Source organism: Brassica napus, chromosome C7 (genome assembly GCF_020379485.1).
Source record: "Brassica napus cultivar Da-Ae chromosome C7, Da-Ae, whole genome shotgun sequence".
Classification (NCBI taxonomy): Eukaryota; Viridiplantae; Streptophyta; class Magnoliopsida; order Brassicales; family Brassicaceae; genus Brassica; species Brassica napus.
In genome coordinates, this window is record NC_063450.1 from 31,654,694 (window position 1) to 31,672,202 (window position 17,509).

General features: G+C 36.5%; 1 protein-coding gene and 1 long non-coding RNA gene across 3 annotated transcripts; one reads left to right on the plus strand and one right to left on the minus strand.

Annotated features, from left to right (window-relative positions):
* The first annotated feature begins 9,990 nt into the window (after positions 1-9,990).
* LOC111207537 lies at positions 9,991-15,226 on the plus strand. Of its 2 annotated transcripts, XR_007326624.1 has the most exons (5): positions 9,991-11,545; positions 11,677-13,171; positions 13,272-13,722; positions 14,143-14,266; positions 14,480-15,226. It is a non-coding gene; the product is annotated as an uncharacterized LOC111207537 (long non-coding RNA). The 2 variants fall into 2 exon arrangements; XR_002659788.2 differs by having other exon boundaries at positions 9,991-13,171.
* Positions 15,227-15,267: 41 nt separating this feature from the next.
* On the minus strand, positions 15,268-16,646 carry LOC125590557 (berberine bridge enzyme-like 25). The gene is made up of 2 exons (XM_048764154.1): positions 16,603-16,646; positions 15,268-16,405 (listed from the first exon to the last, which is right to left on the minus strand). Exons 1-2 carry the CDS (start codon positions 16,644-16,646, stop codon positions 15,268-15,270), a joined length of 1,182 nt encoding a protein of 393 aa, XP_048620111.1.
* Positions 16,647-17,509: the final 863 nt, after the last annotated feature.

The window sequence follows — 17,509 nt, forward strand, 5'->3', positions numbered from 1 at the left end:
GGAAATTCCGAGGAAGAAGAGGGTTTCCTCGGAGTTCCCTCGGAATAATCCGAGGAAATTCCGAGGAAATAGGGTTTTTAAACCGAAAACAACGTTTTGCGGTTTGAATAACACCTATATAACCCTTATTAAGTGTCTTACGTTCATTATGAAGTCAAATATTTGTTCCTTACCGTATAATTAACACTTTTCCGATTGTATGAACGAAATCCCACAACATAAGAGAAACACTTATACCTTTTAATGAACGGTAAAGGGAATACTTTCAATTAGTTTTGAAATTTGTTATTTCATGGTTTATGCTCATCTATACAAAGAATCCTCAATGGTATGCATTACAATTGTATAAGAAATGAAATACGGCAAAAAAAATTGATGTTTTGAAACCCCAAACACTAGTTCCTCGGTATTTCCTCGGAATATTTTCATTTTACCGGGCAAATATTTCGCGAAAATTGAAATTAGAATTCCGACGGAATTCCGACGGATATTATCCGTCGGACCCTAGGTTTTATAACCACGAGCCGCTTCTTCTTCCCCATTTCTCTCTTCTTCCTCTGCGCGACTCCTCTCTCCTTTCCGGCGATTTCCCCCTGAAATCCGACGATATCTCCGGCGATCTCCCCCTTCTCTTACACAAATCATGTAAGGACCCTATCCCACTCTCTTAGGTTCTATTTGTTAGGTTTTTGTGTAGTTTTAATAGATTTTTGTTAGGGTGATTGGTTAGGATTGTGATTTGGTTGTATAATAGGTTTTGAATTATGATTTGGTTGAATAATTTGTTTTGTTGAATTGATGAAGAATTTTTTTATAATTTTTTTATTTTTTTGTATTTATAAAATCGATTTTTGTATATAAAATCGATTTATGTATTTTACAAATCGATTTTCTATATAAATTCGATTTTTTGGATTTTACAAAAAACATTTGGTATACAAATTCGATTTTTTGGATTTTACAAAACATTTTAAATATCTATAAAACTTTTTTTGTGATTAAAAACTATTATTTGGGATTTAAAAATATTTTTAATATATATATATTATTAAAACTATTTTTTTTAATTATTAAATTATTTTTATTTATTAAAACTATTTTTTGTTTATTAGAACTATTTTTATATATTTATTAAATATTTTTAATATATATAAATCTTTTTTGTCACTATATTATTTGGGATTTTTTTTAAAAAAAAATTAATTTATATATTTCTCTATTTAGTAAATATATTTTTTTAATTTACAGGTCCCATGATGATCAGACCCGGCCTCGACAGCGTCGTAGTCGTGGTGGTACGGGGAGCCAGTCTCGGGATTCCAGCCATTTTCAGGATTCCCCTTCGCCCCACAGCTCCAACCATACATCTCCCTCTGCTGCACCCGCTCCTGCTCCTCTCGCTCCCGCTGCTGCATCCGCTCCTGTTCCTCCGGGTCCTCCGGGAGTGATGCGTGTTGCGGAGTTGGTTCAACAGCCCGGTCGTGACCATCTTCCGTATCTCACTCCGTATCCACATGGACGGGGTCAAACATGGTAATTAAACATTTTTTTCTTTAAATTTGGATTCATTATTAACCGTTTATTCTTTTTATTAGGTTCAACCGATCCGGGAACGGGATCAGCGCATGGATCAACCGTATGATGTACTCGGCCCTCGACAGTGGACATCCGACTTTCACTCACTTCCCTACCGAGAAGCAGGTTCTGTGGTTTCGTCAGTTTGCGGTAAGTATTCTAATTTCTTACTTATATTTTTAATCTTTAATATAATTTTTCTACTAATTGTGTTTTTTTTTCAGCAAGAGTTCAACTGGAATTCCGATGAGACGCTCTTTATCTATCACCACTTCGTCCATAAAGTAATGGACAACTATGGGAAGCAGATCCACGAGTGGAAGAAGAAGTGGGAAATCAATAAGGTTCGATTTAATTTATTAAACAATTTTTTAATTTATTAAACTATTTTTTAATTTATTAAACTATTTTCTTTTTTTTTTATTAAAAGGTCCCAAAGTCGATGAACGACACGGTCTGGAAGGAGTTGTGTGCGCATTGGGATAAAGAAGAGACGAAAGAAACTTCTTCCACCAACTCCACCAACCGCAGGAGCGACCGTAAAGGGAAGGGCATCTACAAGCATAACTTGGGTGCTCAATCTATTGCCACTCTGGGAGATCGCATGGTAAGTTCAACCGTTTTTTCTTCAATTATTTGAGTTTCAGAATTTTAATTTATTGTGCATTTCTTCTAATTTCTAATGTTTCTTTAATTTATGTTTTTTTTCAAGGCGGAAGAAAATGATGGCGAGCCGGTTGATGATCTCGCCCTAATGAGGAGGGCGTATACCAACAAGAAGACCGGCCAGATTGATGACGGTCTTGTGAGGGACGTGGTCGACCTGGTCCAAACTCAGGTGGTAGACGAAGTGTCTCAGCTTCAAACCGAGGATGACGCTTCGACGGCTTCGACCAACTTGTCCCGGTTTCGAATCAACGAAATCGTTGAATCCGTAAGTTTTTTTTTTTTAAAGTTCAATTCATTTATTTCTTGGTTTAAATTTGTAAATTTGGCTATTTTCTATTCAGTCGGTTCCAAAGAAGAAGGGACGTTTGGTCGGTTTGGGTCGTCGCACCCGGTCGGTTCCTCCTTCTTCTGCACCACCGCCCTTTGTTGATCCAGAAGTGCTTACGGCTCAGTTGAAGGACAAAGATGATCGTATATCTTTGTTGGAGACCCAGATGGCGGCTCAACAGGCGGGCTATGAGGCACAGAGGAGGCTGAACCAGCAAATGATGGAGATGATGCAGAGGATGTACCCGAACGAGGTTTTCCTGGACGTGCCAGACCCGTAGTTTTTTTTTTTTTCCAAAAACTCGGAATGTTTTATTTTTATTTGTGAAACTTTGAATATTAATTAATATGATTTCATTTTTAATTTTAATTTCATATTTTCGAATTTAAATTTCAGAAATTTTATTTTTTTAAAAAATTAATATTTTTTACATTCCGAGGAAATTAATTATATTTTTTACTCGATCGATCGATGCGTTTTTGGACATAAATCCATCGATCGATCTGTTTATAAAAAACGTTCGGAATATACCGAGGGAAACCTTTCCTCGGAATATACCGAGGGAACGGTTCCTCGGTATATACCGAGGGATATTTCCCTCGGAATATTCCGAGGGACAGATCCCTCGGTATATTCCTATCGATCGATGTATATATGCCTAAAAACGCATCGATCGATGAACGTCCGAGGAAGTATCCCGACGAAGTTCTCCCTCGGTATATTCCGAGGACCTTTCCGACAAACTAGTGATCCTCGGAATTTCCTCGGAAGTTTATTTCCTCAGAATTCCGTCGGAAAATTCCGAGGAATTTCCGAGGAAAGAAGAAATTCCGAGGAATTATTTCCGACGAATTGTTTCGTCGGTATGTCGTCGGAATAACGATATTCCGACGAAATTCCGACGATTTTTTCCCTCAGAATCCTTGTTGTTTTCTTGTAGTGGTTGTTCCGCATCAAATATAGCTTTATTCGCATTCAAAACCGCAGATTTCAGCTCACTAGCTTTTTTGTTACTTTTGTTGTTTTCAACAGCTCCACAAAATGATGCATCGATGTAAAGAAGATGTAGCCGTCCTTGCCGTATAAATCTGAATCATGAAATTAAAACAAGCGTTTGTTTTGTGCATATTCTTCAACGATGAATGTTAGGTTTAGAGCTGAAAATAAATACCGAGGAGGAGCGTACGATAGCACGAAGCAGCATGTCGTTCCTCTCCTTCGCGACTCCTGTCTTTGTGGCTGCTGTGGAAAGTGAGAGATCTCGCAGGGTGCGGCTTTTCTTTCCTATAAAACGCTGCAGTTTACTGTCGGTTAAAAGTATTGGGCCTCAATTATATTAAACGTCAGTTTACTTGATTGGTGTGCACTTTCATGCCACAAATACAATCCCCGTCTTCTATTTGACATCCCCTGCCACTGCCATTTATTAATAATGTCTGCGCGTGATGTCATCCTTCATCCTTGTGTGGTAACTGGTATGTCATGCTAATTTTTTTTGGTGTAACATGTTAATTTATATGATTGTTGATTGATAATGATTTTGTTGTAGAGGTTTGTTCTCCGTTGTTGTGGAAGTGTCATTCATTTTTTATAAGGGTGTTCTTACAAAACATTGTTTGAATGTCCTCACTATATGATTTAATTTGATCAGACTCGAGACACTTTGTTAACAGCGAGTGTTTGGAAGGAAATTCAGTTGCGAATTTTTTTTGTTTGTTTGTGGTGGTACGTATTTCAAACTCTTTTTATTTATTTTTTTAAAACAGGAAGACAATTTTTTTTCTGATTTTGGAAGTAAGAAAGTAATGGTGAAATCATAGTCTACACAATTCTCATAAAACTAATCTTAGCACACTTATTAAGTCATCCAAGACTGGCGATGTCTGTGTGACCTGATAAATGTTAGTTAGGATACGATAATATCAAATCAGAATAGTATCGGCATATTCTTGTATAGCTAAGATACGATAGATATCACCAAGCCATATACGCTTTCATGGTATCGAAGTCTAAAAAGATACTGGCTCTCTTAATCAATTCTTCTCTGCGATCTTTCTCTTCTCTCCATCTCTTTCTTTCTCATCTCTTCTTCTCCTACTTGCGATTTATTGCCATGGCCACCCCCACATCCTCTGCTAATTCTGCTGACAAACCATTCCGGCATCAGTCAAATCCGAGCATACATTCCCATCTTGCTCAACCTTGACAAAATGAATTATGATGTGTGGAGAAAAATCTTTGAAACACACTGTCTCCCCTTTGGAATCATTGATCATCTTGACGGCCAGGGGCGAATCTAGAATTAATTTCTAGTGGGTGCAAAAATTCAATAATTGACAAAAAAGTGAACCAAGACGAGACATAATGGGTGCACAACAATATTAAACCATCTCATCTAGCTGATTTCTGTGAATTTTTACATGCAATATTGTTAATATTAATAAAATTATGGGGGCACTTGCCACCATAGTCATTGCCTTGGCTTCGCCCCAATGACGGCTCCTCTTCACCTACTCCAGCAACTGAGAAAACATGAAAAGATCATGATGAACTAGTCAAGAGAAACGAAGTGCTTCTGTGAGAAAAAGCCAATTTGCACCAGATGACCTGAAAAATACAAAATCTGTCTTGGAGAGCCCAACTTCTTCACAGAAAAAAAAAACTTGGAGTTACTATTATGTATTGAAGACAGTTTTCAGGAAATGATTAATGGATTTTCTGAAAAGTTGGGTGATTATGCGTGAGGATATGCTGATGGGGAGAAAAGATTAGCGTTATAAGTAACGATGATTTAGACGAAAAGGCAGTGTCAAATATCTAAATGTGACTACTGATTGTGGAAGTTTCCCGCATTTCCAGGTACGATTAATTATTCTACTTCTCAGGGTAAACTGAGGTTTGGTTTAAGCGATTTGAAATTGATACGATTATTATAACCAGGATCTCAGTGGTTAACAGTAAACCCAGTCAGGTTCTTTTTAAACGCCGAGAAGGAAACTCGGCAGCATTTGGGAGACAAGCCCCTAGTTATTTACTCTTAGAATCTACTCTTGTAAATTCATCAAGATTAAGTTCCTCTCTAACATGGAACTGGAGGGACTTAATGTCGGAGAGACTATACGTTGGGAATGTCCTGAAATTTATTGTACTTAGTTAGAGTCGTAACGTCGATGTTCAACAGTCGTATAATATTAGGTGGTTATAATGTTTTGCTAGAAACCACTTATAATTTATGAATTGAGAATTCATTACTAATACTATATGATCCTACAGGGTCACACACCTAAGCAAATTGGATCATAAATATTTGGAGTTTTATATGTTTGTTTATATTATATATATGATATATAATATACACGTGATATACATATATGCATGTGATGTGAAAGGTCGTGAGTTAAGATGTGATAATTATCACTTGGGCTTAGTCCATTAACTTCCTAAATGTGTTTAGATTATATAATTATAAAAGGTCATGTAAGTGACTTGATGATATATATGCAAAAAACGGCCGACTAAATAAAACCCTAAGGAGACAAAGGAGTTTGTCAAGTTATGAGATTCGATCTCGATGGCACTAGCATCCCGTGCTGATCCAGTTTGTGTGCGTGTGGATACCGGTAGAGGCACGACGGTTGGAGTGTTTGAAATCTCGAGTTGGTTTATTCATTTTTCCGCTGCAAATAACCAGGTATATTCAAAACCGTAAGATCTAGATTTATTTCAGTGTTGACATGAGATTTTAGGCAAACTAAATTCATAGGTTGATTTATAAATTGTTATAAACCGGTATGAATTCCAACAGTGGTATCAGAGCCTACTTGTTTAATACTGAAATTGAATCTTATTTAATTTATATATTGATATAGATAAATAATTTTGTTCGATCTTGTTTAAATTGTTAATCAACCGAGCCTGTGATAATCGTAACTTGATGAAGATGTTCACCAATTTCCAAAAAATAAAGATATGGGTATATTAGATATACATGTCTTTTAGAAAGGTCAATATCTTAATTTTGATATTGTATATTACGATTACCACATACCAACGTATACGTTAACAGTTTGCATGCATATAATAATAATTACATACGCATGTGATTCGTAGTGTAGTTTGAATATGTGTAATAGTGATTACGCATGCATATGTTCATAAGGTGAATGCATATTTGATTTAAAAGTCAACATATATTATAGTAATATTTGGTCATTGATTTTTGAATAGTATAATATGTGTATTCATTCAATGTGAATCGTATAATATAAGGTAATCGTGTATTATTGTAATACATAAAGTGATTCTATAATTAATTTGCATGTGAGACCGGTGACACCAATTTTGGTTTGATTGGTTAATATGATTAACCAGGTTCAATAGTATTAATCTTTTGTTTAGAACTAATACGATTATATTCTAAACTTAATATATGTATATTAATTAATAATTTTAATTAGATTAAAATTAATTTAATTATTTATAATTCAATTAAAATACATATAAGATATGTATTATTTATATTTTATATAAGATATAATTTTTAAATATAAATTAAAATTTGTTCCTCAATTAATTTTAAGTATTTTTGATGTCTACCCAATCTTATTAACCATCAAAGCTCGTTTCATTGTAAGATGGGCTTGCCACAGTAAGGTGTCTGCAATTACATGAGTGAGGTGGATGGTAACAGTTACCATGTGAAACAAGATTGGTTTACTTGACTAGGCTATCAAAACGGTTTTGGGCTTAGAGACATAGGTTGGATAAGACATTAGATGTCGTATGACAACCAAGAATTATATTGGATATAATTAGCAAAGGGTTGCTTATCTAAATAGCTAAACATTCGAGTGATGAGCCAAAGCTCACTCGGGTTCTAGTGAAATATGGATCTTGGATTATTATATTCATTTGAGGAAAACGTTTTGAATATAATATGAGTTTTCTTAATTGTTGAAATTTCTCTAATTCTTGAACATCATATTAATATTTGCTATTCTTCTATTCCAGCAATGTTACTCCTCACAACCCATTTTCATTCCAATATGCCCTTAAGAAGGACAAATTGAATGGATCAAATTTCCTCCAATGGTATCGAAACCCGAGAATTGTTCTCAAACAAGAGTTTAAACCCTACTTGGAAGATCTGAAAAAGAAAAAGACTTTTGAAACATCGTCTAGGGGTATTTATGTTATAGAAGTAAATGTTATTACTTCTGGTTCTACTTCATGGGTATTGGATACCGGCTGTGGTGCTCATATTTGTACGAATATGAATGACCTAAGCAACAGTAGAATTTTGGAGAAAGGGCAAGTGGACCTACGAGTGGGAAATGGAGCAAGAGTTGTTGCATTAGCCGTGGGAACATTTCACTTGTCTTTACCTTCAGGCTTGGTTTTATAACTTAAGAACTGCTACTATGTACCTGCTATAAGTAGGAATATTATTTCCATTCCTTGTTTGGATTTGGAAGGATTTCAGTTTTCGATCAAAAACAAGTGTTGCTCTTTTGATCGTAATGATATCTTTTATGGTAGCGGTCCATTGGAGAATGGACTTTATATTCTAGACCAAAGTGTGCATGTCTATAATATTAGTACCAAAAGATTCAAGTCTAATGACACGAATCAGACTTTTCTTTGGCATTGTCGTTCGGGCCACATAAATGAGAAACACATTCAAAAGCTTCATAGGGATGGACTTTTGAGCTCATTCGATTATGAATCATATGAAAAATGTGAATCTTGTTTGTTGGGTAAAATGACTAAGGCTCATTTTACTGGACACAGTGAAAGAGCCAAAGACTTATTGGAACTTGTACGTACTGATGTATGCGGCCCAATGAATATAAATGCTAGAGAAAACTATCAGTACTTCATTACATTTACTGACGACTTCAGTAGATATGATTATGTTTATCTAATGAAACATAAGTATGAATCTTTTGAAAAGTTCAAAGAATTTCAGAATGAAGTACAAAATCAGCTTGACAAGAAAATAAAAACTCTTCGATCTGATCGAGGTGGAGAATATTTGAGTCAAGGATTTAATGATCATCTGAGAGAAAGAGGAATTGTTTCACAACTCACTCCTCCAGGAACACCACAGTGGAATGGTGTGTCCGAAAGGAGAAATCTGAACTTTATTGGATATGGTTCAGTCTATGATGAGTCATACAGATCTTCCACCATCTTATTGGAGATACGCTCTAGAAACGTCTGCGTTTACGGTAAATAGATGTCCATCAAAATCAGTTAAGAAGACACCATATGAGATGTGGACTGGAAATGTTCCAAATCTGTCTTTTCTGAAAATTTGAGGTTCTAATGCTTATGTCAAATGTATGTTTACTGATAAGCTTGGACCTAAATCTTATGAATACTACTTCATTAGTTGTCCTAAAGAAACCAAAGGTTATTACTTTTACTACCCCACCGAGAACAACGTGTTTGTTGCTCATAGTGGTGTTTTTCTTGAGAGAGAATTTCTTTCTAAGAAGAACAGTGGGAGTAAAGTACAACTCGAAGAAGTTTGAGAAACACAGGAGATGGTTTCATCATCTTAGGAAGATGATCAATTAGATTTACGAAGAATCGTAGAATCTACACCTGTGGAACCTGAAGTGCGTAGGTCCGAAAGGACACGTCACAAACCTGATAGATATGAGGTTTGGGTGATGGATCATCATGATCTATTGATAATAGAGACTGATGAACCTACGTCCTTTGAGGAAGCTATGATGGGCCCTGGCTCCAATATATTGCTTGATGCAAGCATCTCGGAGTTGGAATCTTCGTTTTAATGAGGCAATCAAAGAGTTTGATTTCATTAGAGATAAAGAAGAACCTTGCGTTTACAAGAAGACTAGTGGGACCGCAGTTTTCCTTGGTGTTGTATGTAGATGACATACTTTGAGGTTATTTCTTAATGAAAGACATGGAAAAAGCTACATATATCCTTAGAATAAGAATCTATAGAAATGGATTAAATAAGATTATTGGATTATGTTAAGATACTTATATCGATAAGGTCTTACATATATTCAAGATGCATGACTCCAAGAAAGGCTTTTTGCCAATGTCTCACGGCATAACTTTTAGCAAGACTCAGTGTCCTTCGACACAGGATGAGCGAGAGCGCATGAGTAAAATCTCATATGCTTCTGCTAAAGGATCTATTATGTATGCCATGATCTATACTCGTCCAGATGTTGCATGTGCTTTGAGCATGACGAGTCGATACCAATCTGATCCAGGTGAAAGTCACTGGACAACAGTCAAGAATATCCTCAAGTAGTTGAGAAATACTAAGGATAAATTCTTGGTTTATGGAGGAATTTATGAGCTTGTTGTAAGTGGTTACAGCGATGCCAATTTTTTAAAATGACAAAGGTGATTTTCGATCACGAGTTGGTTTCATCTTTTGTCTTAATGGAGAGTGATGGGTTGGAAGAGTTCCAAGCAAAGCACCATAGTACAATCTCAACGGATGCAAATGTTGTTGATCCATTGACCAAGCCTCTTCCATGGCCTAAGTATGAGAGTCATACTGCAGCCATGGGTATTAAGTATCTTAAGATGTGATCTTGATTTTAGTGGGAGGCTTTATGTTTATGATATGATGTTCATATTGACATACATTTGATTATGTATTCAAACAAATGAAATTGTTTCAGATTTATTTGATTATTGGATAATTAAATAAATGTCCCAAAATAATTTATATCATTCTTATAGGTCATCAAGTATGTGACTTGATCATGAAACTCTATAAGTGAAAGATGCTATAAACTATTGAGGTCCCTAGTATATGAGATTAATAATCATGAGTGACTAGTATGTGAGGTGATTGATGACTAAGTTTCATGTAGTCATTCAGTATGTGGTATTGAAGTCAATCACATGGATATGTGTTAGAAAACACATGATCGGACTGACCCGCTATGAGAACTCTACAACATTGCTATATGAGTGTCATAAGAGTTTCTCATTACGACTATAGAGTATAGTCCTTAGACCTGAGTTCGTCATGATTCTTTACTTGTGGATTAGTTCACTTTGACCTTGTCAAACGTCAGTCGTAACTGGTGATTATAAATGCATTGATTAGGTGTTCTATGAAGTTTGTAAGGAACAAGGATGAAACAATATGGGATTTGTCCCTCCCATATAACGAGAGATAAATATCTCTGGGCCTATCGAAGATTTAATACTGTGAAATGCATGGCCATGCTCAAACGAGGTGAATGTCAGTCATTTGTTTCATCAGTATAAATCAGAGTTCGATAAACGTGATCTAGCTTAATAAGGATGACACTAGTTCTTGTCTTATGCTGAAATCGAGATATAAAGACAAAGGGATTATGAGAATAAATGATTCATGTACAAGTGGGAGATTGTTGGGAATGTCCTGAAATCTATTGTACTTACTCTAGTTAGAGTCGTAACGTCGATGTTCGACAGTCGTATAATATTAGGTGGTTATAATGTTTTGCTAGAAACCGCTTATAATTTATGAATTGAAAATTCATTACTAATACTATATGATCCTACAGGGTCACACACCTAAGCAAATTGGATCATAAATATTTAGAATTTTATATGTTTGTTTATATTATATATATGATATATAATATACACGTGGTATACATATATGCATGTGATGTGAAAGGTCGTGAGTTAAGATGTGATAATTATCACTTGGGCTTAGCCCATTAACTTCCTAAATGTGTTTAGGTTATGTAATTATAAAAGGTCACGTAAGTGACTTGATGATATATATGCAAAAAACGGCCGACTAAATAAAACCCTAAGGAGATAAAGGAGTTTATCAAGTTCTGAGATTCGATCTCGACGGCACTAGCATCCCGTGCTGATCCAGTTTGTGTGCGTGTGGATACCGGTAGAGGCACAACGTTTGGAGTGCTTGAAATCTCGACTTGGTTTATTCATTTTTCCGCTGCGAATAACCAGGTATATTCAAAACTGTAAGATCTAGATTTTTTTCATTATTGACATGAAATTCTAGACAAACTAAATTCATAGGTTGATTTATAAATTGTTATAAACTGGTATGATTTCCAACACTATATTCCTCGAACAAGGTTCATCAAGTAAACAGAACTTGGCCCAATTAACTAGAAGGCAGTCAAAGAGATGATTTAAAGAGGAAAAGGAAAGAGTCTAGCTATAAAAACAGAGGACCTAGATGAAAAGAAGGGGATTCACAAATATACAGAAGTCGGCATAAAAACTAAGGGACATCTTTATCGTTCTTGCCAAATTCATCACCTCTTTACTATTTCATCGTTTTTTTCCTTGTAATCACTTTAGATATTCAATATGCATCTTTTAAATAACTCACCATCGGATCTGTGCATTCATTTCGTACATGCCGATTAAACAATAAAAACTTTGATGAATGAATATATGGGGTAAAATATTAGATGTACTCTAAGAGAGTAGAGAGAGAGAGAAAAAGGAGGAGAGATGAGGGATAACATATAGTAGCCATTGAGCATTGACTAAAGTGAAGAAATAAGAAGAAAAATTGTTTGATTTCTTTTACTTTATTTTATGCTTTTATGCTAGTTGCAACAGAACATCTATATATATATATATATATATACTGTTTCTTTTCTTTTGGGCGCGTCACGTCAGTACCAGGTCAGAAAGTCGACTGATGTGTTGTCGACACGTGTCATGTTTCACAAAACGCATCACTTCATTTTAGAGAAAATCTGATGGGCCTCAATCGTTAAGCGTATATATATGGATATGTGATTTCTAATGGGCTCAAAGAAAACATTTTGGCCCATTAAAAACTGTCTCTTTAGTCGCTTTTAATTTTTCACAAGATGGAGACGTCCTTCTCTAGGGTTCGTCGTATCCTCCAAGCTCTGATTATTTCCCGCAACAATGGTGTTTCTGAATGTGAGTGAGACGAATCGTCGTGAAGAAGCTCTATGTCAAACTTTGATTTCGTCGTTTCGTCTTTTCGTCTTTTATTCTTATCCTCCGAGACGTTACGAAATGTCTTGATTCATTGCCTTTAAGAAACTCTTAATTGCATTGACGCACATCAAGCACAAAGTCTTATTCAATGCTATGTATCCCTCTTCGAGACGGTGTTTCTACACCTATAAAAAGGCAAGCCTTCTTGGCAAGCATTCTTCCTTTGAATATCATCCTCATCATTCGTGATTACTCCAAAAATTCATTCTCAGTATATAAACATTTGGTCTCTCTTTTCTCTCGGGACAAAAGCATCAACTGCATCAAGCATGTTTGACTGCTTCAGCTTCTGTGTCCTCCTTCCCTCACGTAACTCCACCAAATCCACTCTTTCTAAGGCTTGATCTCCCTACCTCTCCGTCATGAACCGTCATCCTCTCTTCTTAAACACACCTAAAATCTAACTCTCCGGCGGATCCGCAGCGAAGAAGGCTAAGTCTGTAGCGGGAATGTCTCTCCCGAGCTCAAATAGCACCGCACAATCGCTACAGAGATGATTAACAACCTTCAATGTCCATTGATTAACAACCTTCAATTTCCATATTATGCTTAGATAGAGACGATTCCAGTTCCTCGACACAAATGGTTTGTTCTTCTCTTCTTCTTCATCCAGATCTATCTGTAGTGGTTTGGGATTGTTTGTTCTTAGACCTGTTTTGATTTCTTTAAGATTGAATTTTGGTAGTGGCCAAGTATTTGGTGGCCCAGGATCGTTCTCCAGTTAAGTTCAGAGTGTTGGATATGGTTTGATGTCGTACTCTTCTGGGACACACCAGAAAGCTGAGTGAGAAGTTCCATCTTATTGGTTACATATATTCTGTAAAGTATATTTTTTTATACTTTACAATTATGCATCTTTATGGAATTTTGTAGATTGTCATTAAGTGTTTAGTCTTTATTGTAACCAATCTTTAAAGCTTCATTTTTGGAGGACTTTAAGTCTGAACGTTCTATAAGGTTTCAATAATTTTCATGTTTCAAGGATTTAGTAAAGATACTGACTTTGTAACTTTATCATGTGATGTTTATTCTCTGGACAAAACGCCTAAGAGGAACCAGATTGTCAGTGCATCTCAACAAGATGAGCCTCAGCTAGAAAAGAAAAGTGATTGAAAAGGAAAAGACAAAGCCAAAAGGTCAAGTGATAAATAAAAAAAATGCAATCGTTTAAATCTTGAAAAGGGTGGACTTTAATACTGTGAGTTGCAACTGTTTAGATCTTCAAAAGTGTGGACTTTGATACGTTGAGTTAATTTCTCAACCTTTAGTATTCGACAGATTACTGCATTACTAAGGGTCGAATAAAGATTGGAAAATGTATATGCACTTAATAAAGATTGGAAAACACACCAACATTGTGTCCTTTAGGCTTTAGATAGTGTGGATACATACTGTGAGAAGATGATGGATCGTCGATCATCCATCATGGTCTTGATAACATTTATATGATTCTTGCGACGGATTTGTTTTTATTTATCCTTCACCTAAATTTTTTAATGATTGATTTTAATTCATATTCATGATGATTGCTGGATATATATGTGATGACGGTATAGGTCGATGTCCATACATGAAAGGTGTCAAAGTTACAGTTATGTTTCCGAATGGAGCTTCCATTTCTATCTACTCTTGAGCTCAAGGATGGTGGATCAGATTACCTTGGGAAGGATGTCTCTAAAGGTGAGAAACTTAGTTGTTAGTGAAACAAGTGTTATCCGATTTTTGTCCTATTATTTTTTGTAGATGTCAATAAGGTGTTGGCAATGTGAACTCAATCATTGGCCCATGTTGATTGGAAGGATGATTCTTTCCTTGATTTATGTTAAGTGCTCCAAGATTGTTTCTAAAGTTGTTTTTTTCCTCACATTCTTTTTTTTTTGCTGTTTCTTGCAGGATCCAACTCAGCAGACTCCTATCGACAACTTCATGGAACCCAAAACGAGTGGGGATGGTGCAACCAAAAGGTGATTCAAGGGTAATTCATGTTTTAGTATTTACTCAATAGTGGGAAACTAGATTTTTGATCTGCGCTTTGAAAGCGGGATTTGTCTATTTTGTAAACCTTTTATTTTATAACTTATAAATTTATATTATACCATGGTATATAAATCATTATTACTATTTTAAATGAGTATAAAAAGAAATATATAATGTGTTTGTGTATATTGTATGTGTAAAACTTGAAAGTGTGAGATTTTCTATTTATTGTATTGAATTGATTCTATTTATTATATTAGTCATTATTTAGGAATATTCTCTTATCGAGTTAAAGTGTTTTAGGAAATATTAATTAATTATATTAAACAAAAATTTATGAGAGGCATGTCATTGTAAATATCTAACAAAACTAAGGTCAATATCATACGAGAGATTCTACTATAATAGTATAGATGATTATAACCATCTGCTTTCTTCTTTTTGTGTACACCTTAGACCCAATGTAATTTTATTTTACTTACTTTTATAATAAATGTATAATAAACATTGAGAACGTAAAATAATTACATTAATGGAAAAAATAAAAATTTCTTATTAATTTATCAAACCTTTGATTGTAATAAGAACAACAAAAACAAATAGTAAAGATTAACATTATTTTTCAGTATAGAATCAATTAATATTTTATACATGTATTAGGGCGGGTTTATCCTAATTCATTCATATTTTTGACATTGTTGTCGTTACCATGAACTTAGCCTCTTCGAGAAGGGTAGCGATGGGATACTCTGCTCGTGCCTGAAGAAGTTCTCTGGGTCAACCTTTGTTTTAATTTTCACCAGTCTGTTGAAATTGTTCTTGAAGTACTGGGCTCCCCACGTTTGTGCTTTTATGAAGTTAGCTTTCGAGTCTTTCGTATTCGCTCCCAAGTCTAGATCACGATAATTCACATATGCTAGCCTTGGATTGCTTGAGACATATGGTGTCATGTAAGTGTACATTTCTCTGATCCATTTCGTTCGTTTGTTTAAACTTATGCCGTCCTCTGACGTCGAGATCGTGGCATAATGAATCTTTAAGATGGTTCCCTTTCTATGCGCAAATGGGGTCTCAGATTCAGGAATCTTTGCCATAATTCCACCGTAGGGAATCATAAACATAGAGGATGTGTTTTCTTCAACCAATTTCTTGAACATTCCTTTGAGACCAAAAGGCGGAATGGGTTCTGTAGCGAAATCTGACTTTCCTTTGAAGTACACTTTTACATACGGAGACAACTTGGGGTCAAGCAAAACTTCCAGAGGAGAATCTGTTGGGAATCCAGCATTGGCAAGAACGGATTCAATCCAGCTCACTTCGATATAATCCTCTTGAGTTAGCCCTAGTTCCGGAAAATACTTCTTCATAACCTCCATCAAGGTGCCTTTCTCGCCAAGAAACTGACCTTTGTATTCTAAGGTCAGTGTCTTGTCCCCCGCAACTCTGAACATCACTCGTAAGAAGAGCTCTTCAACGAGCTTGTCGGCAATTCTTTGCCACTTTGAAAGAATCTTGGTTTCTGGGTCTTGTTCTAATGTTTTAGTAACGGTGAACATGGTTAGGGTTTCAGGAACGGGAACAAGCTTGACCTTCCATGCTAGAATTACCCCAAAAGTCCCTCCACCGCCTCCTCTAATCGCCCAAAACAAATCCTCTCCCATCGCAGCTCTGTTAAGTAATTTACCATCTGCATTAACGATTACTGCGTCTAGAACGTTATCTGCAGCAAGACCATACTTTCTCAACAAGGTGCCGTCCCCACCTCCTATTATATGCCCACCTATGCCTACGGTTGTGCACAACCCTGCTGGGAACCCATTGATCTTGCTCTTCTCTGCAATTCTGCATAGAAAAGTGTCGGGAAGAAAAATAGTCAGCCAAAGATTTTTAGAAAACGTATTATAAAAAATCTACCATCAACACAAGTCTACCACTATAAAACTACTACATAGTAACCAATAAGTTCAGTTTCCAAGTCCAAAAGATCCAGGCACACCACCCAAGACGCCGTCGTCTCCCCCCGATATCCATGGATTCACACTGCAAGGTCTTCTCCGCCGTCGCCTCCGTCCGAAACTCCCATTAAGAAGCTATGCTTCTCCTCGTTGGGACTCCACCTAGGATGACCCGAAGCGTTTCTCGGAGAGGTGAAGAACTATTGAAAGCTCAAAGATCGAGTCTTTCACTTGCCTCTGCCTCTCCTACGCCTAGGTCGTTGCCTCCGGTGAGAACTCGTCGATCCAATGTCTCAGAGTCTGCTTGCGTTTCAGTGACAAAGAGCCCTCCTGTACTATCCTCGAAGCCAGAACCTCCAGATCTGTTTCCGGTGGAACAGATAAAACCTCTGTTTGAAACCTTCCCTCCGCCAGATCCGCCGTTTAAAACTCCCTCTCCGCCAGAACCGACAGACCCTCCTCTTGAAGTTCCTTCTCCTATGTGCCCTCCAGAACCTCCAGATCCTCCGGACGTTTTAGCTCTCAACGCTCCTCTGCGTTCTTGCGACACCTCCTCCAGACCATCTCTTCAAGCTTTATTCCAGATTTCAACTGTAAGCTTCCATGTAGGATAGCAACAGAAAGTGGAGGTGGTGGTGGTGCTCATGTGTTTGCAAGTGACACTTTATTGGCCTACGGGCTGCTCTCTCCTGTGGTATACAGGTCTATATTCGGATGTGTTGACTGGTCTTTATTCAATTCTTGTTTCGACCTTCCTATCACTCCTCCTTGTAAGGTCTCTCATGTACATCTTAGCTCTTTCTTTTCCACTTATTTTGCTACTGTAGAATGGATTAGACAGCTATTTGTGTGGGTGACGGTGGAGTTGAGGTTCATGACTTTAGTCGGTGATATACCGATGGTTCTAGTGTTATTTGGTCCTACTCTTGCGACCTCTAATAGCGTTTTTATCGCCTTGGCGCGATCGTCTGCAGTATGCAGTTCTCTTACG